Here is a 24,018-nt window from a genome sequence, read left to right on the forward strand (position 1 = left end):
CTGCCCCTGGGCAGGACAAAGGCTGATATGCAGGGAAATTTCTTCTCTGTGAAAGGGACAGTGAGCTAAAGACTTGGTCGAGTCTCTCCCAGGGGTTATTCACCCAAGAACAGGTCATTGGGCTGTGTTCGTGCTGGTAGAGAGATTCCCAGACCCCCCTTTGTTTTGCATTAATTAACTTTGGGTTTCACCCTAAGTTAACAGGACGATCCAGACGTGGACCCCTTGCTCACTGTTCTTAGAGAGGCACCAGTTTCACCTCACTGATAATGCCCAACAAGGCTGAAACACGTGTATGGGGTTACTGATGGTACTCTTGTTCAGAGGAGAATTGCCTAGCATTTCGGCGCTGGACTGCCCCTGGGCAGGACAAAGGCTGATATGCAGGGAAATGTCTTCTCTGTGAAAGGGACAGTGAGCTTAAGACTTGGTCGAGTCTCTCCCAGGGGTTATTCACCCAAGAACAGGTCATTGGGCTGTGTTCGTGCTGGTAGAGAGATTCCCAGACCCCCCTTTGTTTTGCATTAATTAACTTTGGGTTTCACCCTAAGTTAACAGGACGATCCAGACGTGGACCCCTTGCTCACTGTTCTTAGAGAGGCACCAGTTTCACCTCACTGATAATGCCCAACAAGGCTGAAACACGTGTATGGGGTTACTGATGGTACTCTTGTTCAGAGGAGAATTGCCTAGCATTTCGGCGCTGGACTGCCCCTGGGCAGGACAAAGGCTGATATGCAGGGAAATGTCTTCTCTGTGAAAGGGACAGTGAGCTTAAGACTTGGTCGAGTCTCTCCCAGGGGTTATTCACCCAAGAACAGGTCATTGGGCTGTGTTCGTGCTGGTAGAGAGATTCCCAGACCCCCCTTTGTTTTGCATTAATTAACTTTGGGTTTCACCCTAAGTTAACAGGACAATCCAGACGTGGACCCCTTGCTCACTGTTCTTAGAGAGGCACCAGTTTCACCTCACTGATGATGCCCAAGAAGGCTGAAACACGTGTATGGGGTTACTGATGGTACTCTTGTTCAGAGGAGAATTGCCTAGCATTTCGGCGCTGGACTGCCCCTGGGCAGGACAAAGGCTGATATGCAGGGAAATTTCTTCTCTGTGAAAGGGACAGTGAGCTAAAGACTTGGTCGAGTCTCTCCCAGGGGTTATTCACCCAAGAACAGGTCATTGGGCTGTGTTCGTGCTGGTAGAGAGATTCCCAGACCCCCCTTTGTTTTGCATTAATTAACTTTGGGTTTCACCCTAAGTTAACAGGACGATCCAGACGTGGACCCCTTGCTCACTGTTCTTAGAGAGGCACCAGTTTCACCTCACTGATAATGCCCAACAAGGCTGAAACACGTGTATGGGGTTACTGATGGTACTCTTGTTCAGAGGAGAATTGCCTAGCATTTCGGCGCTGGACTGCCCTGGGCAGAACAAAGGCTGATATGCAGGGAAATTTCTTCTCTGTGAAAGGGACAGTGAGCTTAAGACTTGGTCGAGTCTCTCCCAGGGGTTATTCACCCAAGAACAGGTCATTGGGCTGTGTTCGTGCTGGTAGAGAGATTCCCAGACCCCCCTTTGTTTTGCATTAATTAACTTTGGGTTTCACCCTAAGTTAACAGGACGATCCAGACGTGGACCCCTTGCTCACTGTTCTTAGAGAGGCACCAGTTTCACCTAACTGATGATGCCCAAGAAGGCTGAAACACGTGTATGGGGTTACTGATGGTACTCTTGTTCAGAGGAGAATTGCCTAGCATTTCGGCGCTGGACTGCCCCTGGGCAGGACAAAGGCTGATATGCAGGGAAATTTCTTCTCTGTGAAAGGGACAGTGAGCTAAAGACTTGGTCGAGTCTCTCACAGGGGTTATTCACCCAAGAACAGGTCATTGGGCTGTGTTCGTGCTGGTAGAGAGATTCCCAGACCCCCCTTTGTTTTGCATTAATTAACTTTGGGTTTCACCCTAAGTTAACAGGACGATCCAGACGTGAACCCCTTGCTCACTGTTCTTATAGAGGCACCAGTTTCACCTCACTGATGATGCCCAACAAGGCTGAAACACGTGTATGGGGTTACTGATGGTACTCTTGTTCAGAGGAGAATTGCCTAGCATTTCGGCGCTGGACTGCCCCTGGGCAGGACAAAGGCTGATATGCAGGGAAATTTCTTCGCTGTGAAAGGGACAGTGAGCTAAAGACTTGGTCGAGTCTCTCCCAGGGGTTATTCACCCAAGAACAGGTCATTGGGCTGTGTTCGTGCTGGTAGAGAGATTCCCAGACCCCCCTTTGTTTTGCATTCATTAACTTTGGGTTTCACCCTAAGTTAACAGGACGATCCAGACGTGGACCCCTTGCTCACTGTTCTTAGAGAGGCACCAGTTTCACCTCACTGATGATGCCCAACAAGGCTGAAACACGTGTATGGGGTTACTGATGGTACTCTTGTTCAGAGGAGAATTGCCTAGCATTTCGGCGCTGGACTGCCCCTGGGCAGGACAAAGGCTGATATGCAGGTAAATTTCTTCTCTGTGAAAGGGACAGTGAGCTAAAGACTTGGTCGAGTCTCTCCCAGGGGTTATTCACCCAAGAACAGGTCATTGGGCTGTGTTCGTGCTGGTAGAGAGATTCCCAGACCCCCCTTTGTTTTGCACCCATCTATCAAACCTCAAGACATTTCTTTGGGACAAATAGCCTCTCTGTGAGCACCCAAGAGGATGCCTTGGCACTAAGTGTGCATGTTAGAAATCAGGGTGCACCAATATCTTTTAAAGAGGTCTGCATCAAAGTTCAATTAGATATTCATGGTGGATTGGGATTTTCAGTACCACGATACCTGACCGCGGACCTTTGAAGTGCGGCTATAGTGTGTGTAAGTGTGAGTGTGTGTGTGTGTGTGTGTGTGGGTGTGTGTGTGTGTGCGTGCATGCTGTCTAAGGCACCAAACACATTTGAGAAGTTCACAAAGGCAAATCATTTTACTATAACTGGACTGATTGTCTGTTTCTTATCAATTAAGGTGATGTGGTGATCAGTATGTCCTCAGAGTGCATTTTGACCCGTCATAGTTTTTTGGCGAACATGTTTTGCAACATGACATGCAAAAATATGCTAGATCTCCTCCATGGTGCAGAGATGTAGAACCATTGTAACTTCAGAAGCAGTATTTTGGGTGTTTGAATATTAATATTGTGTATATGTCCTCCTGAAAGTTTGCCGTGAAGGTGTATATATAACATCAATGTACAGGCAGAATACGGTTCATATGTGGTGGTATGTCATGTGTAAGGGTTTGCATCTAGTATACTATCCTCACACGACCCTGCTCCTCTAACTGTTTGACATTGTATCTCTTCTGTTGCTTGTCCTCCTCATGAAGCCTGGTGTGTAACAGTAAAACCAATACAACCAATATTTAGAACATGACAAGGCTGCGTGTTGCTGCTGGCTTAATAAACTGCATTACTTAGCCCACCCATTGTCTGAAATGACACTCTTGAGTGCCACCCTGATGTGCGGAATTCATTGCCAGACAGCTCCATGATTTGTTTTAATTCAGCAATGGATTTAGTGGATCCCCAGATGTAACATCTTCTATGCAGAATAGCCCTCGTATAGCTCAGTACTCCCAGTATATTGCGTTCCCCATGATTTATATTTTGAGATTATTACATCTATATATGTTGCATTTTATGCACATTTTATTTATTTGAACTTATTTTCAGTATTGATTGAGCATGGACTGCCTTTGAAAAGCAGCAGAGCACTGTACATCAGATATTAATAGGATTACAGGTTAGGTGGCAACGTTTCAATAGGTCTTTGTCAAATTACAGTTAAGCAACAGGAGAAGAAATGAGGGCAGGGATGGGATTGGCTGCGGGTTGGATTGGGGGAGTTATGGCACGTGAAAACGGTGCTCCCTGAACAGCTTTTTTTTTAATTTCATGAGGTGGGGTGCACGTCTAATACTGATGGTTATGAGGTTCCACTGGTATACAAAAGGAAAGCTGACCTACCCAAACAGGTTATTGCACACACTATTCATTTACGTGTGATTACTTTATTACAGATGAGGCTCATGACTAATTAGCCTCCAAAGACAATAAATGTAGAACCAAGGAAATTCTCTGGATATACCACTGACTGTATCTCCGGCTACCCCATTAAAAAGCAATGTCACTAGTCTGGAGCAGGAAATCAATGATTATGATGGACTACTGTTGTGACTTTGTAGCCATTTTTAATTGAGGAGTTTTTTAACAAAGAAAAAAATGTTCTCAAAGAAAGGTACTGCACAGGTTATACTTTCAAGGAGTCACCAACAGATGGTGTACATTGCAAATGTTCACCAAACAATGGTGTACATACAAAAAGATTCAAGGACAGAACAGTTTCAAACGGAATCCATTTTGAACATATATTTCTGAATATGCAACTTATCCAAAACATACAAAATGAAGTAAAATACCCACACAACTAGGGATGCAACCCTGGTTCTGTAAACCTGCAAAGTGGGGCAGACTTATTCTGCAATGGTTGTGTGTGGCATAGAAAAGCAAATGAATTTGCCACCCACAGGAGTCTAGTTGCTTGCGAACTGGTTTGTAGAACAAGTATAAAGTCTTGTGGTCCAACGACCAGGCTGTTTCTAATCTGAAACCAGTTGCAAAGATGAAGAGATAGTCTTCCTGGTGACTCAAAAGGTCAATTAATGGGTGCTGTGGGTGTCTAGAGACCAATCCTAGGTCAACGTCAGTAGATGTATTCCTGTTGATTTATAGGCGGGCCGCAATGAAATTACGTGTCCAAAAGACGTTTCGGTGGGCAGTGAGGGCTACCTTCATCTGGACCTACGGATGTCGCTCTACAAGAGAGGAGAGAGCGTGTGGTGAGAACAAGGAAGGCGTGGGGTGAGAAAAATCAAGTCTACACCTAGCCTCCAAGGAATCGGTCCATAGCTCACCAGAACAGGACAAGGGGAACAAAACTGGCGAGAGGGGTTCATATAAACAAAGATATAAAGCTGGTTAAAAATGCAAATGAATGGCAGAGGAGCTGGCCTCACCCACCTTGAGAAGGGGTGCTCCTGTCATCAATGGAAAGTGGTGAGGCCCAACACATAGCGTGTAAGGGCACTGGGGGGAGATTGTGCAACATTGGATCCACATAACGGAGTCCAAAAAGGGATGGACCCGGTGCATCAGATTGAGAAGGACCTACGGAGGAGACATGGAGAAGACAAAGCAATACCTAAATGTCTAGGGGGATATTGAAAATATGAAAATCCCCGGGTTGTAAAACAGTGCAACCGAGTGAAATAAAAGTTAGGTGAAGCCCATCACTTACTTCAAGCTGATGGCCACACATGGTTATGAGGTTCCACAGGATGGGGGTGTAGACAGAGAAAGTCTGTTTTCAGTTTTATCCCCTTTTTTCTGAATTTTTGAAGCTTTAATCTGACCAGGTTTTGGCTACTTATGGAGTGTTGGTAGAGATGAATGGTTACCTTGTCTGGGTAGGAATGAACATGCAAGATGGCAACTTTGTAAATGAGGCAGCAGGTAACATGTGTAAGCGTGATGGCCACATTTGTGGAGGGCTTTGAACACCAGCTGTTTCAAATAGCTTTGGAAATGTGAGGTGCATCAAGGTGGTTGAATTGGATACTGGATTTCTATGAGATCTGTAAGTGGAGAACTCTATACTGGATGGTGTGAATGGTGTGCAGTTGGCAACTACATCAAGCAAACCTTAGAGATATGACACATGGCAATGTGTAAGCCCTTTATGTTCATTGTGCAAGCCCTTTATGTTCTCTCATCTCTCACATTAGCTGTTGGCAGGATAATGGGTCTGGTGTTCGGCATCGACAGTGACGATATATGAATATAGTTTGATTTGGAGAAGTTGCTTGATGTAACACATGAGGAAGACAGGTCTATTCTTGTCCGTACACTAAGCAATGGATAAGAGGTGTCTCAGACCTTATCAATTTGTTTCATAATTCATTTTAAAGGTGAGCATGTAGCAGAGGCGTTGCTAGGGCGGGGTAAGGGGGCTATAGCCCCTGGTCTTTTGGTTGTAGCCCCGGATGGAATCTCAGGAGCTACAATCAAAAGACTAGCTAGCCTCCCGTGCGACAGTTCTGGCATCAGCATAGCCCCGGGTCTTTTCCAGACCTAGCAACACCCCTGGCATGTAGTGTGGAGGATCGGAAGAAAAACGCAGGCACAGTGTTGACCTTTCTGATTGGATGTTTATCACATGATAAGAAATGCCTAACTTTCCCTATTGCTATGTGGGTATTCCCTGCATATGTAAATGACTAGGGTGCTTGTCTGTCATCAGGAAGTCAAAACACAAAAAAGGTCCACTTTACAAAAAACCAAACTGACTACCTCTTTCTAACAATAAATAAGGTCAGGAGAATGTCTCCCTTCTCCTGATTATCTTTTCTCTCAAGGTTTCCTCAGTGGCTTCAAGCTTCTTACTATTAGATTAATATCAAATTGTCTCTTGTAACTCTTGTTATAAGTTATTGTAATTCTTTCACAAACTCTTTGGGGTTTCTCTACTTTTTTTGGATTGCTTTCCGGGAACACCTTTTGTCTCTCTCATTTTTTTCTTTACAATGATGTATCTTATTTACTTGGGTAGCACATGTGCCATTAGCTGTGGTATGCTTTCTTGATAGTTAGGTTTTCCCTCTCCTGGGGTGTTTTGTTTGTCTTAACTTGACTATTGTGGATCTCTCTTGTCTTCCCTCATAGTATTATCCTTCTGGTTCACACTCTCTGTTACTTAACATATATAGTATTTTTACCTCTTCCCACCATATTGGTATCTCAGTCTTACTGATATCTCTTCCAACATTTATTGTTATTCTCTCTTTCTTGTTATTAGAGTTCTTCTTCTTCGGCTTCAACATTACTGTCTCATCAATTTACTGAGCCAATTCCATAGTGATCCCCGTGTGGCCTCCCCGGTCTTCTGTTCTCCCTGTTACCTTGAATTCAGTGGGGAAACATCTCTGCGGCTCTCTTAACTCATGGTCTGTTCGGTTGCCTCTTTTCTATACATCGCCGCCTTCTCCGGTATCCCACTTTCCCGGCTCTCTCTCCATTCAAGATGCGAACGCTGCTGCTATCCAGACGGTTTGCTGCTTTTGCAGCGTAGTGGTTTCAGTGTTTTTCTGTGTCCACCACTAAGCCGTCATGGTCATGACAGCACCGTAGGTTCCTCAATTTCTCCCTCTCAGTGGGTGCTGCATGTCCAGTGCTTTGCACTCACTCCAAAAGCAGATTTGTGGGTACAGTGGCTCTCTGGGACTCCTCCCCTCTCAGGTGCTATCCGGTTAGGCGGTCGCCCTGTCCATGCATATGCATCTCTCTGACTCGACTCGCTTCGGCATCTCCTCCTCATCCAGTTTCCTCGTCCCTGTTAAATGTGGATTTCAGTTTAAAGGGACAAATCCTCTTTCATGCTGACAATAGTATATTTTAGTTTTCTCTTCACCCAAGTCTCTGGATTGTATAGTGTTCTATGCATTTGATATTCCCATGTATGTCACAATGGGGTGTGACTTAGGGGGCTCCCCACTGGAACAGGAGTCTTTGTACGCAAAGGGGGAGTCTCTCCCCGCGGGGACCCACTTGCCTCAACACCTAGGGAGGGTGTTGTGGAGCGGGCTCACCTCCCTAGTGTCACAGAGGGGCTCGGCCTAGGGGAGAAGGGATGAATTCCTCTTGATTCGTCACTGTAGAAAGACCTCACATTTATAGGTGGAAAGGTTCAGACTGTCATTTTAAAGCTGTTTTCAGAGTAGTTTTTATAGGTTTTTTAGTTGCAATTCAATTATATTGTCAATTGTTTAAGTAAAGAGCATCACCAAATGCATGGGATTTGTACTATTAGAGACTCAATTGCAGCCATCAGATGATTTATTAAGTAGTTTGGATCTGTAATTTAGAGATGTCTTCATTGGCGTAGGCCAAAGTTTCACCTCAAAACCTTTGTCACAGATTACCTTCATCCATGGGATGGCAGAGTAATACCCCATAAAGAGCAACAAGAAAAGGAGGAAGGAGCTGAGAGGCGGCACCTATCGGGACTGCACTTTTCTGCTACAAGAAAGTTCATGCAGTGGGAAAGGGAACATGGCAACATTCACAAACATGAACCCTCATGGGGGTGTAGGTGGGGGAAGGGGCAGAGTACTCATAATAAGTCTGCCATGTTTATACACTTTAAGGAAACACCAAAGAAAGCCTTCCGGCTGAGCAATAAATATCACAATATATAATAAAAAGCCTGGATGTATGCAGCCCCCGGTTAAGTTGAAATAAATACCAGGGTGTGGGAGGGTGAAGAATGGAGGGGGTGGAATTGGGGTTTACCCTCACAGATAATAAAAGAAAACATTTTATTAATTTATGATGTCACCCATGTAACCCCTCTCTCAGGGTTTATAATTTGTCCTTGAATCTCAGATGACTCTGGTTAGAGTGCCCTATATTTATTGACTTCAGGCACGGCTGGGTGCCATGATCTGGACTGCACATGAGCACTCAAAAGCGCTGAGAATGGACTCTGGTCACCAGAGGTGACTGGGGCAAGGTCACAGACTTTGCACTAGTGGATCACACTGATCTTTACAGGCCTAAACAATGGACCTGTCGTCTGTACCATATTGCCTTGTGGGTGGAGTTTCTTTGCAATTCTTATGAGGAGGATGTAACTGGATGTATGCAGGAGCCACCGTGTTTAATCTAGAAATAATCTACCTTGTGACACCCTATGCACATGGACAGAGGGCGGACTGATCCCTCAAGACAATGGCCATTATTGTTCAAAAGAAGGCAGGAATAGTGTGCCGGAATGCCTGTTAAGTGCTTTGCAACGTTTCGGGCTCGAGTGTCTGTAACCGATTTAAGGAGCTGGTGTGCTGGGTGGAGCGGGTTAGTAGGTTGGGAATGGGTTACTGCTACGATCCTGTCCATTTGCCTTGCAAGTCAAATGTAATAAACCCTTCTGCTCAATTCATTGTTCAAGATTACTTTGCTTTCCTGACGTCTATGAACGCATTCTGGATTCCAATGCAAGTCATCTCCTTCGACAGTAAATTGATTGTTGGCAGATTTGTTTGCACTCACAACTCCTTTGGTACTTTTTTGACAAGAGCATAATATTCGGATAGCTTCTTCAATGCTGAAAACACACTGTATCTCTATATTTCAAGAATCAACCAATAGATAATGTGGTCTTACAAAACACACTTTCCCTTCTGCCTTGCTCTTTCTCCAGCCATAACATGTGGGACTCTGTTAAAACCCATAGTGCAATAACTTCATATCTAGATTTTGGGGCTCATTACGAGTTCGGTGGTATCTCCTCGGTAACTCTGCCGAAATGCCATGAACTGTAATACCGTTACAACCACTTGGTATTACCGCCGGATTACAAGTGGTGGTGGCAGTGTTAGTCCTAATTTCGTTGGAGTCCATAGGACTCCATGGGGGATTTTGGCAGAATTACTGCGGTGGTAATTCCACTGAAATTTAGTGGAAAGTTGGCAGATTTACCTCCAGCTCAAAGCTGGATGTGAATCCTCCAACTTTCCAACAAACTCATATACAGTAATACTGCCGCCTTTGAAACACACCGACCAACTTTCCAAACCAAGTTTTCATATGGCTGAGGTTTTGAAGTGCATGAGAAGATCATGCATCCACATTTCACACCACAGGGTAACTGATGTACCAAGATGCCAGCCATGTTTGGCTATATTCAGTGACGCAATGGAAAATAACCCAGATTTAGGACAAGGACTACAAATGCATCACTTCCTCTGATTCAGGTTTCTGACTTTTCTTTCCATTAGCATTACACAGCTTACCACCAGGCACAAAGTCTCAAAGCACTTGGACTCCAAGCAGGCAAACATTCCGGTACAGGACAGTAGTGACTGCTCTGTAAAAATTCCCTGCCTGGCTTACATTAATCAAGCATGATCATTTATTCACCACAGAAAGTAGCTTAGTCCTCTTATTGGTATTGCGGGGGCATAAGGAAACTGTCCAGTATTTCTTCCTTCTAGAACCTATAGAGGATAGAGAGCTTGTAGAAACAAGTAATTATTCACAATGCATTTTAAATATTAATGAGCAGATGGAGAGTTATTTCAATGGATTCCTAATTCTGATGTAAGGACATACCTGACTGACTTCCGGGCGCACCCAAGTTATAATGACCCAGTCGGAAGTGACTTCTTATTTCTGCCCCAATTTGGAATTAACTTGATTTGGAAATTAATGTAATGTTTCTTTTTTCCACAAATATGCAAAGATGTGCTCATCATTCTTAATTCTAACCTATAGGACTCCATGGGATGGTATTCCCACAATTACCGGCACTGGTATCACCAGTGCCGGTAATTGCAGTATTTCTTTGCCAGTAAGGGACTGATCTACCAGCAGGTCGGGCCTGCTGGGAGAACCATGGCTCCCACCAGCAAACTTGAAGTGTGCCGGTCTGGAAAAAATGCTGTAGGCGGAATTACCAGCATTTATTCTGGCATTTTTTCCAGACTGGCTCACTTGTAAAGAGCCCTTGTGTCTTCCTTCGGTTTGGCTGTAGACAATGTTGACTAAGCAAGCCGTGGAAAGGAGAATTAAATACCTCTTTAAGAAAAAGTTGGTATGAATGTGAAACAAGGAGGCCCGATGAGAGGAGAGAAAACAGTACGCATGGGAAGCATCCTTGCGTCAGAGCGCCTTGGTGAGGTACAGCTAAGCAGGGTCGCAGAACTTGCAACACTCAGAAATGCCGAGAACTGCCATCAGAGAAGCCGGCGGACTGGCAAAATGGACAAGGGGGAATCCGTTGTCAGGACAGGCTGGAACATACCGTCCAAAGAAGTGGCATGACCATGGATGGGCCGTGTTGGGCCAGGTGCCCGCACAACTACGCAGAGACCAGGAACCCCGGGAGTGGGGTAAGCTCCCAGCTGCTGCCATGCATGCCGCCGGGAGGACTCATAATACAGAGAAGATATGATAATTGGTAAAAGTGTGATTGAGGAAGAGAAACACAAGATATTGAGATATCTAAGGAACTATTCAAGAATAAGAACGCATGTGAGATAATTGAAGATGAGTGGAGAGGCCATTCCAGGAAGAGTACTAATACATGGTATGAATTAAGAGTGTCAAGTGAAATACACAAAGATAGAATTAATACAGTAAGGAGATCCCAAGACGGGGGCAGCCCTAAAGTCCCTAAAACTAGTGAATCCTATACGGTACAAGGAATAGGTCTGAAAGCCAGCGTTAAAGACAATAATGATGAAGATCATATAAGTTAAAGGTCAAAGTCTATAAACTGTTGGAACAAGTTACAAGAACCAGTAAATCAGACCTGCTGGTCTCTTCTAAAGAGACTTTCATAAAGAGGCATTTATTTGGACCGCCTCTGCCGGAATGTGCAAGCCAGCCCTGAACCCAAGGCACTCAATATACGTCACAAGCCTGTCTGTGCCGAGTGCTTTTCTCCGTCGTTCATGGATGGGCAGAGACCCATCCTACACCGCCACTCCTCAGCTGCAGCAACACAATCGCCCGGAGCACAAGACCATGCAGCAGCCAGCGATCCTTGCCTAGGTAAGCAGTCTGCAGCTACCAATTGCCAGCAAAGTCGCAATCGTCTGCAGCTCCGTTTCGATTTTGATTTCTTGGCCTAATTCCGGAATTTTCAGCATTTTCCACATGCAGAACCGCGTGGTGCTAGTCAAAATGGCCAATGTTATTTTTTGTTGATCGTTTATCTAGCAACCTCTTCTCCTCTCATTGGGGGATTGCTTGCATTTATTTGGACCACTTCTGCTCGAAGGCGCAAACCCATTCTCAACCCAAGGCCCTCAATATAAGGCACATGCCTGTCTGTGCCGGGAGCTCTGGAGGTCTGCCCGAGCCTACACCACCATACGCCCCGCTACCTTATTCGTCCGCCACCCGCACCTGAACAAACTCCGTTAAAGGTAAACAGGACAATATGCCACCTCTAATTAAAGCTAGTCTTATAGAGCTTCAGGACCATCTCTTGCCCTTGCAATCCCGGACAACTATGACAGAGATGATAACCTCTCCAAAGGAGGAGGCATTGCTTTCATTTATAAAACCTCACTAGGCATAAGAAACTTCAATAACCAACCCATGCCGTCAGCAGAACTATTATCTATCAGACTTCCCACCTCACCTACATCCACCATCACAATCCACCTCATCTACCGTCCACCAGGACTGACCAGCACCTTCGAACACGATATTTTACACCTGTTATCTACTAACACTAAAAACAATTCACAAGTCATCATCTTGGGAGATTTCAACTTAGGTTTCCAAGACATTTAAGACCCCAAGGCGTGTGCCCTTAAGGACACTATCACTTAACTAGGTTTCACACACCGCATAACAGAACCTACACTCAATAAAGGTAGAAACTTAGATTGGTTAACCTACTTAAATTGTAACATCGATATCCTATCCAACACTCCATGCGCCTGGTTCGACCACCACCTAATCTCATTCACTATTAAAGAATCTTCGCCACCCTATCCACAAAATCAAGCACCAGCCATGATGACTAGATATAAATGCAATCTGACCAGTGAGAAACTAATACCATTACTTCAACCAATCATTAACCCTACCATGACTCTTTCAAATCCTACGGCTTTAGTCGACCTGTACAATCATACTATCCCCAAGGCTGTTAACACACTAGCACCACTTAAACTACGTAAATCTAAACCTCACACACATTTCAAGTCTTGGTACACCCCACACTTCAAAGCTCTCAGGAAATTGAAAAGAATCTCCGAGGCATTATGGAAGAGCACCCCATCCCAAGCAAACAAGGAGAACTTCACTGCAGCTTCCTTAAACTACAAGGTTGCCATTGTCCAAGCAAGAAAAGATAACTACAACGACCGCATAACCAAAGCTAAGTCCAGCACTAAGGAACTTTCAACATTTTGAAAGAGTTAGAATCAGCTGCCCCACTTCCCGATACCTGCACCAAAGATACGCTGTGGTGCACTAATATTCAGAATGCACTCCAAGACAAAATCACCATGCTCTAAAACAAAATAGAAACAAAAAAACCTCTTATTACTAATGCTGAGCCCACTCAGCCCCCACCCTCTCCTACTAGGAAGGTGCAGCCCCAAGTTAACTTCATACCCCTCTCCATCAAAGAGGTTGAGACTATCATCCTGAAACTTAAACTGTTCAATTGTCAGGTAGACACATGTCCCGCTCCTCTTATTAAAGAGGCTGTGAAGGACCTTGCCCCTTCATCACATCTGTCATTAACACTTCATTCAAATCCAGTATAGTACCCAACAATCTGAAAGACGCGTGGGTACTCCCACTTCTAAGAAAAACCTCCTTAGACCCTAACAATCCATCAAACTATAGACCCATTACAACGGTACCTTTTCTGTTAAAAATACAGGACCGAGCGGCCTGTCTGCAGATACAACAATATCTTGAATCTAATAACTTACTAGGCCTTAGACAATCAGGATTCAACCCAGACATGGGGCTGAAACCGCGCTGATCAACCTCTAGACTCAAATCCAGATCTTGAAAGACAACGGAAAACTGGCCTTTCTTCTTGTACTCAAATTATCAGCAGTATTTGACCTGGTGAACTTTATAATTCTATGTAAACACCTCTCATCTGCTACACACTTCTCTGATGCAGAACGCTTGGATTGAGTCCTTCCTCAACAACAGATCCATGAGGGTCTTCGCTCCCTCAGCCTCTGCTACACCCACTCCAGTTAACTGTGGGGTCCCTCAGGGGTCTTGTGTGTCTTCTACTCTCTATAATGTGTTCACCAAGCCACCTTTTGATGATCTCGACTATCTGGGTGTCACTTACACTAATTATGCGGATGACACCCAGATACTCATCCCCATCACTGGTGATTACACTGTAGACAGTAGGATCTCAATGACGTTTACCTCATTATACAAGCCTGGATGGCGAAGCATGGGCTCTGTCTTAACAACGATAAGACAGAGCTGCTCCTCCTGGCATCACCAGCCAATCCGAACAAATTGGATGTCCTATTCACCGCCTTTAATATTAATATTTAATATAATTAAAGTCTCCAAAGTTGCGAAAACTTTGGGAATTTATATTGTCTCTGCACTAACCTTAACGAGACAAACAAACGCCATGGCTTCTACACATGCAAGCTGATAACTGCTTGCCGTCCCTACCTGACAACAGCTAATTGCATCACAATAGCAAGAGCCCTAGTCCTTTCAGAGCTCGACTATTGTTATGCGCTCTATCTTGGCACTTCACAACAGAACCTCAATAAAAGTCATGCAAAACAATACCGTTAGAGCAGCCTTGAACATCTCAAGGAAACAACACATCTCAGAAACTAGACACTTAATAAAATGGCTCAACATCAAGCAAAGGATCGCCCTCAAAACATTGTCCCTCACACGTAAGTGCTTTTCTAACAGGCACCCATTTACTTATCCAATACTGTCACCAGATAGACTAAAACATGGCCTACCAGAACAGCCCGGAAGCACTGCGTCAACATCCCATGCTTCAAGCAACAAAGAACAGGCGGGGTCAGCTTTGCAGTCCTTGCTGCAACCAAATGGAATGCCCTCCCGTTATCACTGAGAGAGGAACCTTCTCACCTCCTATTACGGAAAAATGTCAAAGTGTGGCTCCAAGAGCAAGACCTCATTTTGATCGCATAACCATGAACTGCTATGTAAATATGTTTGCAAATTCCTGACCGATGTATATATTTAACTCATATGTATGTAACTCCTATGTATTATACTGCTGCATTCCATGTTTTTGCATTTGTTTGGAACTTGTAAGCAAAGCACCCAGATGCCTCTGGGCTGCCGCGTTTTACAAATAAATAAACTAAACTAAGGGGGTGTCTACAGCCCTTTCAATCTTCTGGTGGGCTCCCTCCCCTTAAGTCCCAGAATATCCCCAACATATGCCAAATCACATTAATCACTACTACTATCGTCTAGGTATTTTCTATAGGGAGAAACAAACTCAAATGCCATGGCCTTTTCAATCTAGCTCCCTCAGGACATTTCTAAACAATCCTCTCCATTTTGTCCACCACACTGCCCCCACACTCTCTCCTTCTGCTTCAGTTTCTCTCTCTATATCTATCCCGTGCTATTCTATCGAAGATCTTCCTAATCTCCCCTTCTTTTTCTAGTTCCACTCCTCCCCTCTTCTCTACCTGTCTTCACACCTCTCCTAATCTCTTCTCCTCTCTCTACATGCCTCACTCTCGTTCTCTTACTCTCTCACTTGTTCTACCTTCAATACCCTATCTATGCCTGTGTTTCTTGATCTAATCACACACACACTCCCTCTGCCTATCTCTACCAACTATGCCCCGTCCTTCATGTTGCCCTCACCACTAATCTCACTACTGATTTACAATTGCTCCACACCCTACTACCATACCCCCTCTCTCACTTTCACTCTAATTACCCCTGTGCTTTCTCCCCCCTCTTTATACTCCACTCTCCATTCACAAACACTCCTCATTACACTACACACAACCAGTAAGTCTATCTCTCTCTCTCACACACACACACCTTATCTGCACCCTCACAAAACACTGTTACAGTCTCATCAGCACTCCGCTCCACCCTCCATCTGGTCTCTATCCACCACTGCTCCACCTGATCACACCCAAACACCTGTTCCACCTGGGCTTTTGTAGCCCAGCCTTCACTTTCAACATATCTCCCGGCTCCAATTGGACTCCCTGGTCACATGGTTATTTTAACCAATCACTGAGCATGTCACAGTGAGTAGACTGGGTTTGTATATGGGGAGTAGTGGGGAGGGATATAGTGGGTAGAGTAGAGTGGTGTTGGGTGAAGAAAAATGGTAGAGTAGGGTGGGGTGGGGTGGGGGTATAGTGTGATGATCCAGGGCACAGTCATTGAGTTGGTGGTAGAGTTGGTGGTGTTAGAGTGGGCGGTGATAGAGTAGGATGAGGTAGGGTATGCGGGGCTACAGTAGGGTAATGTAGGGTGGTTGGCAGTAGAGTGGGTGGGATTGTTTTAGAGCAGTGGGGTGATGGTAGAGGGGGGTTAGAATGAATATAGAGTCGGGTTGGTGGTGTCAAGTGGAGTAAAGAAGGGTGGAGCGAGGGTAAAGTGTTTTCAGGTAGGTTGTGTAGGTTACAGTGGGGTGGGGGTGGGAGAAAATGTTGGGGGGCTAAAAGTGGGTTTGTGAAGATGTATTGTGGGTCGGTGTAAGTGGGTAAATGGTGGGGTAGGGTAGGGTAGAGTGATTTAGCCTGGGTATGGTGCAGTGATGGTGAGTTTAGTGGGTGGGTAGAGTTGGTTGTGGTAGCGTGGATCAGGGGGTGTAGCACAAAGTATAGAGAGTGGGGGTAGTGTAATGAATGGAGGGGTGGGGTACTAGGGTAGAATAAGTTGGTGGGATAGATTAGTGGGGTAGGATAGAGGCGTGGTGTAGTGGGTAAAGTAGTGCATTGAGGTGAATTTGTGCAAAAGAATGGTGGGGTGGTGTTATGTAGCAGGAGTAGGGTGGGTGGTGGTAGAGTTGGAAGGTGTGGAGTGATGTTAGTAGAGTGGGTTAGAGTGGGGTGAGATGAGGTTAGAGTGGGGTGAGATAGAGGTAGAGTGGGTGGGGCAAAAATAGTGGATTGGAATAGAGCAGTGGGGAGGTGAAGAGTATAATGGTGGGGTAACGTGGTTGTATTAGGGGGGGCAGGGGTAAAGTTGGCAAAGTTAAATGCTAACCTGAGTTAGAATAGTGGTGTTAAATAGTGGAGTGGGGTGGAATACTGGGGAGGGAATGGAGAAGTGGGGTGGGGTAGAATAGCGGGGTGGAGAACATGGTGGTAGAGTGGGTGGGGTAATTGTGACAGGGTTGGATTAGGTGGGTAGAGTGAGATAAGCTGAGGATAGAAAGTTGCGTGAGGAGTAGTGGAGTGGAGTAGAGTGATGAGAGGTTTGGGTATAGTAGTGGGTGGGTTAAAAAGGGATTGGGTATGAGTAGAAAGGGTTAGAGTGGGGTGAATTAGAGTGGGATGGGTTAGAGTTAGATGGGGTAGATTTGGATGGGATACGGGTAGAGTTGTATGGGATATGGATAGATTTGGGTGGGTCAGGATAATGGGAACTAGTCAAATGGGTAGAGGTGGTGGGGGTGGCTGGATGGGGTCGAGTGGGGTGAGGTTGTATGGGTATGGTAGAGTGGGGTTAGAGAGTGTCAGTGGGGATCATATCTCAGGGGGAGACAACCTAAAAAATTAGCTGATTGGGCATGTGCCTCTGTCAGCACTGGACCATGCTCTAACTTTCCTACTGAAAGGGTGGAGTTGAGTGGGCTAGAGGCGTTGTCAGGGAGATAGCATTAAATATAGAACAAATGGAGCAGTCCCTGATTGTGTTGAGGCGACACCACATCATTCTGCAGGTGGAGAGAAGTGACCTTTAAAATAAAAATGGAGCTACCAGTGTCTTTGCTTGGTGTGCCACCAGGTGTGGTTCCATAGTACTGCTGATTTTGGGCGATGGGGGTGTGTGGGGTGGGGGGGGGTAAACGAGAGGAACATATTTCAGTGGGCAATGCCTGCATTGTGGCTACAAATGCGCCTTTCTCATCAAAGTGGAGTACAAAAAGTAGATAAACTAGGAACATTTGCTTTTACATTTTACTTTTACTGTCAGCTTTGTAAAAAAGTAAACACCATCTGCAAATTACGGTTTGCAGGCACTGTTTACTATAGTTTCTCATGGAATCCACCTAATCATCAGCAGGAGCTAAATTCAAGGCAGATTCTATAGAAATCCATCAGTTTTACGCATGCATGAAAATCTCATGCAAGCATAAAATGAAATGCTCACACAAGACAGGGGAGGAAAGGACAGAGGAGCAATTATCTCTGCTCTGTGTAAGTTATCTGCGTATTGTCAGCAGGAAAATGTGTCGGAGCATACAACGAAGGCATAATAAATAACATTTGCATTGCTTTTTACGCTATCATTTTACACTCAAACTCGTTTTAAAATGACCCCTCTGAAAAGTAATTTCATTATTATTATTATACATCTAAGAATAGACCTAGAGCATTACAGGAGCAAGAGGACATGGGTCAGATTACAGAATATATGCACTGATGCAAGTGCAAATGTGCACGGTATTAGCAATAGGACACAATTTGCCCTACTGCAAAAAAGCATTGGGGCCACATTAGAAAATCTTTGCACCATGACAAATGCAATTTTACACGGTATTAGCACGAGGGTAAAAATTGCCATAGTGCATAAAACATGTACTTTCAATGCATTTTTGCACCACGGAAAAGTTAGCTGCATGTTATGCTGATATGAAGTATGTTTACAAGTGTGCACAATTAGTAGATTGCGTGCAATTAGTAGATTGCTTACCATGTTCTACCTCTTTGAAAAGGGTCTTGAATGTAGGATAGTAACTGCTTTGTTTGGCATGCAGAACATTACCCATGGTCTGGACCACTGGAGACTGAAGCTAAAATTATAAGGAAATATTATGTTAGACTATATACACAACCATGTTAAACACTTAAATCATACATACATAATTTTAAATGTGTGTTTTTTTTTATTACTAAATCATGTGCGAAAGCTATGTGCACAAAAAAATAGGCCATCCTTACTATATAGCATTGAATTTTAAGTGGAGTGGTGAGGTAAACATGTGGCAGTAATACCATATAATGCTGCATTACAGCACAGCCCAACTAAGAGTTTCGCAGAAATTGGAGGATTCACCTCCAGCTAAGAGCAGGAGGTAAATCCACCACCTTTCTGCCAGATTTAGGTGGACTATTGACTCCAATTCAATGGAGACCAACACCACCACCACCACTTGCAATCTGGGGGTCATACCACTGGACCAAGTGGTGGTAACGGTATTACAGTTTAGTGGTATCCAGGCTGATTTAATGCTGAGATACTACCGAACTCATAATGAGCCCCAATGTCTGTACTTTCGTCCCAACTTCTAACAGTCAAGGGCAATCTAGGAGGCCTGGGCTGCTATTGAAAGAAACAAGCATAATGTAATGACGTAAATGTTTTCAAATCTCTTAAAACACATATGTATTCCATACCCGTTTTTACAACAACTTTGGATTTTGTACTTCAGGCGGTTTGTACATAATCCCCTTAATTCTAATATGTTTTGGTCTAGTCTGATACTTGGAAATCAGAATTGATTGATTTTAGTTTTGACAAGTTAACATGACTATGTTTTGAATTCAGTAAAATAATGAGTTGTGTTCATTGTCTTATGCTATTTTAACAGTTTGTGTATACAAATTATGATTTGTAAATGCAAGGTTTGCTATAAACCAAATACATAATACAATTAATTAATTAATAATTGTCAATACAGAAATAAATTGTGTTTTATAAGTGTCAGAACTTATTAAACGATTAAAGCTCTCTCTCTCTCTCTCTCTCTCTCTCTCTCTCTCTCTCTCTCTCTTAATCTATGATTCAGTTAGGTGTAATATTTACATCTGAACAAGGTTTCTTTTCTTACAATGCATCTCCACGCAAGAAATGTGAAAACACATCAGTAATTTTAGAAAAATGCTAGGGCCATTTTAAGGGTGCCCATGCTTAACTTTGAAAAAATATGACATTCAACAGGTACATGTGAAAAGAAATTGTTTTCTCAAAATGCAACTCTAAGCTTATACATGTGAAATATTTTCAAACGGTTATATGTGCTCCTGGACTTTTTATGGTCTTTTAGAAAAAACAGCAATTCTAGAACTGCCTTGCGTGGATACTTTTCCTTCAGCCAACGAAGTTTAAAATGTACTTTTTTTTACTTTGCTTTGAGAAAGAACAGTCCTGCCGTTTTTTCTTTACTAATTATTTCACTTTCCACTGTCTAATGAAGAAGTATATCAGGCTTTGAATGCCAATACATTATTCCATCTCTGCTTAGAATTTCCGTTCGTCCAATAAAAGGTATCAAAAACCTGCATCTTGCATTTGTTTAGGTAATCTGAATGAATCTCATGAATGCTTAGAAGAATGGATGTTGTATATGTCTTAAGACACACGGCACGCCAAGAACGTTGAACACAGCGCTGATGGATTTCCATCACCTCTATAAAAAATATAGTTTCAACTGTAACAATCTCCAATAAGAGGCACATTCAAATAATCTAAAGTTAAGGTGCCCTGCATCAGCAATCCTGAACGTAAAGTATAGTAAATGTACAATTAAAGGAGATACATTGAATTGAAATAAGCATTTGCACAATATTGGCTCTGACCAAAAAGGAAAGGTAATTGGGGTCCACTGGCCATTTAGTTGCCTTGAGAAAGACCACTCTGGTCGAAACACATGTTGGCTACAGGATACATAAAAGAATGAATACTGCATTTTCACCCAACAACAAGGATCATTGTGAATGAATGTTCACATTACCGCTGCATTTAAGGGTTACCACCAAACTCGTGATGAGGCAGTAAGTGTTTACAAATACAATAGAGAAGACAACAGAAGATTTTTTTAGCTTAACGTAGAATCTAGATCATCAGCAGGCATCCTATGGTAGACATATAAGGTGCAAATTAGGGGAATATGTATTGCAAAGGAAGCATGGATACTTAAGGTCTTGTGTAAAAGACTAGATGGGCTCACCAATTAATTGAAGGTTTTGCAGAAAGAATACAATACCACAGGTAAGATAAATGTGCAAAAACCACTATATGAGGTGTTTGAGACATTTCATGAAGTGGCTAATTTGGAAGAAAACCTAAACAGGCAGATGGCAGTAAGAAGATTTGTTGAGGGTGATAGGCCAAGTAAGGGGCTTACATGGATATTCAATAGTGAAAAAGGTGGTACAGTGATCCAGGCGATTACCACTGAGGAAGGTTATACATCACGAACACAGAAGAGTAAAGCATCAGCGACAGGTGGAGTTCCAGCAGATGTTTATAAAATATATGCTGAGCTCATAATCCCTAGCATGGTAAAGGTACATCAAGAGGCATTTGAGCAGGGTCATCTTTCCAGGGCACTAGTGATAGCGAATATAATCATATTACTAAAACTAGACAATCCAGCAGATAAATATGGATCATATAGACCGCTATAACTGCTGAATGCAGACTGTAACATATTGTCAAAAATGCTATCAAATGAACTACTACAATATTGCATACATTAATTTATCTAGATCATTCAATATATGTCCCAGGAAGATGAACCCAGCTGAATTTAAGAAGGTGGTTCTCCACAATTACCATATTTAAGACAGAGGTAGACACGGTAGCAGCCTTTCTAGACTCTGAGAAGGCATTTGGTTCTATAGAATGGGGACTTATATGGGAGGTGCTAGTCGAGTTTGGCCTGAGCTGCACAGTCATATGTTGGATTCAACTACTATACACAAATACCATTGCTAAAGTGATTACTAATGCTTATAGCTCTGAAAGTTTTGCACTGACAAGAAGTACGCAACAAGGATGCCACATGTGACCATTTATATTTACCTGTGCAATAGAACTGCATGTTCAATTGCTTCATCAGAGGCATGAGTGGAGAGAAATTCAACCAGCATCTCCTTAATTTTCCTTTATGCAGATGACATTGTAAGCGACTTCAATTCAACACTAAAGCTAAGTCAATGCCTAGTCTGGGATGCTGATGGAAGCCCTTATTGATGTATTTTTATGTCCAGTTCGTTTACTCTGGATGACAACCCTTATATAACACCCCTCTCTCAGAATCCCCCTGACCCCGCTGAGCCAAGAAGTAGGTTTGTTTTGCAAATTTAAAAGGTTTATTTGAAAATTAAACAAAATATATCTATCACACTTTTATAGTAAATTAATATTTGATAGCACACTTGTGAGGATGATAGTGATCAACAATGGATAATGTTACAGTGGTACACTCTTTTTGATGGCTTAGAAGTGATATAGAGAGGATAAAGTAGCTGAGAATGCTTTTATGGCTTCAAGGACAATGCAATGATGAATGAAAATGCAGTACAGAAAATAAACTTGATATGACTTCAACTAAAGACAATGTAATCACTTTTCTTTGACAATTCACCCCCCCCCCTTTATGCAAGGTAAAGAGATGGAAGGAAAACACACAGTTCTCAGGAATGCAATCAAATATAATTCAGTTCCCCCCTAGCAAGCTTAGAGGAAAACAGGTAGGAGTTTTAAACACAGGCAATATACTTTGATGTGGTATGCAAAGAAGTGAAAAATATGCTAAAATGATTTTAATTCCCTCTAGAGGTTCAGGGTGGGTGACAGCTACTTTGTATTAGTTCAGGATCACTTTAGCAATGCTCTATGAATGATTGTCAGGTTGCAAACGAATTTCAGCAAAGGAAAGCAAGGACAAATCTTTTTACACGTGGCTGAAATTAAGCAACATGTCAAATCGCGGCAAATTTACTTGTGTGTGTCGAGTGCAATTACAGAGGGAATATGAGGAGTAGCAAGTAGGTTTAGAGCTTAGAATCTCAGCTTCAAAATAAAAGTTAAATCTCACTTCTATCACAAACGGTTCCGGAGATACGGCCGATTTAGTAAAGACGGTTTGTTCGGATTTGAAATTTAAAAGCTCAGAATGACAGATGACAGTTTTCAGGTTTAAAGATGACAGAACGACACGATTCTAGGAGGCAGTTCTAAATAGGTTAAAATAGTTTGGATTAGATTATTTAAAACTAAGAGATTGGTTTTTGCACAGTTCTGGCGGTACTCACACTATATTTTGGACAGGAATGCGACTTTGCCACGGATCGGGTCAGGATTGGAACGCGTTCTCTCGCCACGGACGGTCTCTGCCTGGTTCTGCTCACTGGATAATTCTACCTTCTGGGTCAGCTCTGCTAGCGGCACTGCACAGCGGTCTGGATCTCTGGTTCTGACAAAAGTTCTCGGCACTGCACGGCGGTCTGGTCTCTGGTTCTGACAAAGGTTCTTGGCAAAAATTCAAACAGCTCGCCCGGCTGTTGAATAGTTTGCAAATGATTTGGAGGCTGGCTGAAAAAGGATTCAGCTTGTGGATTCAGGCCTCCTTGCTACAAATTCTGGAGTTAATTTCTGGTCTCTGGAGATTGATGGATTTGAAGTCTGGATCTCAGGATGTGAAGTCTGAAAATGCTCCACAGAAGTGAAAAAGAAAAGTCACATCTGGCTTCCAGTGGCTCTTTTTATGTGTTTAGAAAGTGGGTGGGTCGGCTAATTCTGCATGCCCAACCCTCTCAACTTATCATTGGCCAGTTCCTCCTCTCTTCCTTGATTGGGGGAACTGGGTTGTGAGTCAGAGTTGTGAGGTAGGTTTATGGTCAGAGGATCCTCCCCTTGTCAAATTGCACACAAATCTATTTCTGATCCAAATACATATTTATCTATGTACCATTTTTCTAATATTATACGTCCAGTTAACATATTTTCTGTAGCACCAAACCATCCGATCCCTATCTTTGTAAGATGTCGTGTCCACTTATGACAGAATTCTGCCCTTTTTATCCAGATCACAACCTCTAAACCTTTCCAGATTTTACACAAATGTGCACCAGGGATATGGGTTTCAGATGATAAAGTGTCAGATTTTTAACATGCATACATTTGGAGTAACAACCTTTTTTTCTGCTACTATCCCCAAGAACATACCACAGGGTCCTAACATCTCTTAAAAGGTGCACAGAAAAATCACAAGAATGATGATGTTATTTATATCATTTTTACAAGTCCGCACTATGAATTATCCATCTTTTTAAAATTATGCTCTGGCCCGAGGGGTGTGGTTTTCCAAAGCACATGGTGGAATTTCTGGTTTATCCACTTCCCCCAAGCTCAGCTTGCTCACAGATGCAGTGCCCCTCCCAGTTTCTCCCAAGAGGAAGCCATTTTACGACCCCCCCAATAT

General features: G+C 43.4%; 1 protein-coding gene across 1 annotated transcript in view; it reads right to left on the reverse strand.

The window, feature by feature from the left end:
- The window catches only part of DNAH11 (dynein axonemal heavy chain 11), a 4,227,155-nt gene that overhangs the window by 3,665,927 nt on the left and 537,210 nt on the right, over positions 1-24,018 (reverse strand). The window contains exon 5 of the mRNA XM_069648254.1: positions 18,501-18,600. Within this exon, the coding sequence (XP_069504355.1) occupies positions 18,501-18,600 (100 nt within the window). The remainder of the gene's footprint in view (positions 1-18,500; positions 18,601-24,018) is intronic.

The sequence above is a fragment of the Ambystoma mexicanum genome, chromosome 2q (genome assembly GCF_040938575.1).
Source record: "Ambystoma mexicanum isolate Mex_15411 chromosome 2q, UKY_AmexF1_1, whole genome shotgun sequence".
Classification (NCBI taxonomy): domain Eukaryota; kingdom Metazoa; phylum Chordata; class Amphibia; order Caudata; family Ambystomatidae; genus Ambystoma; species Ambystoma mexicanum.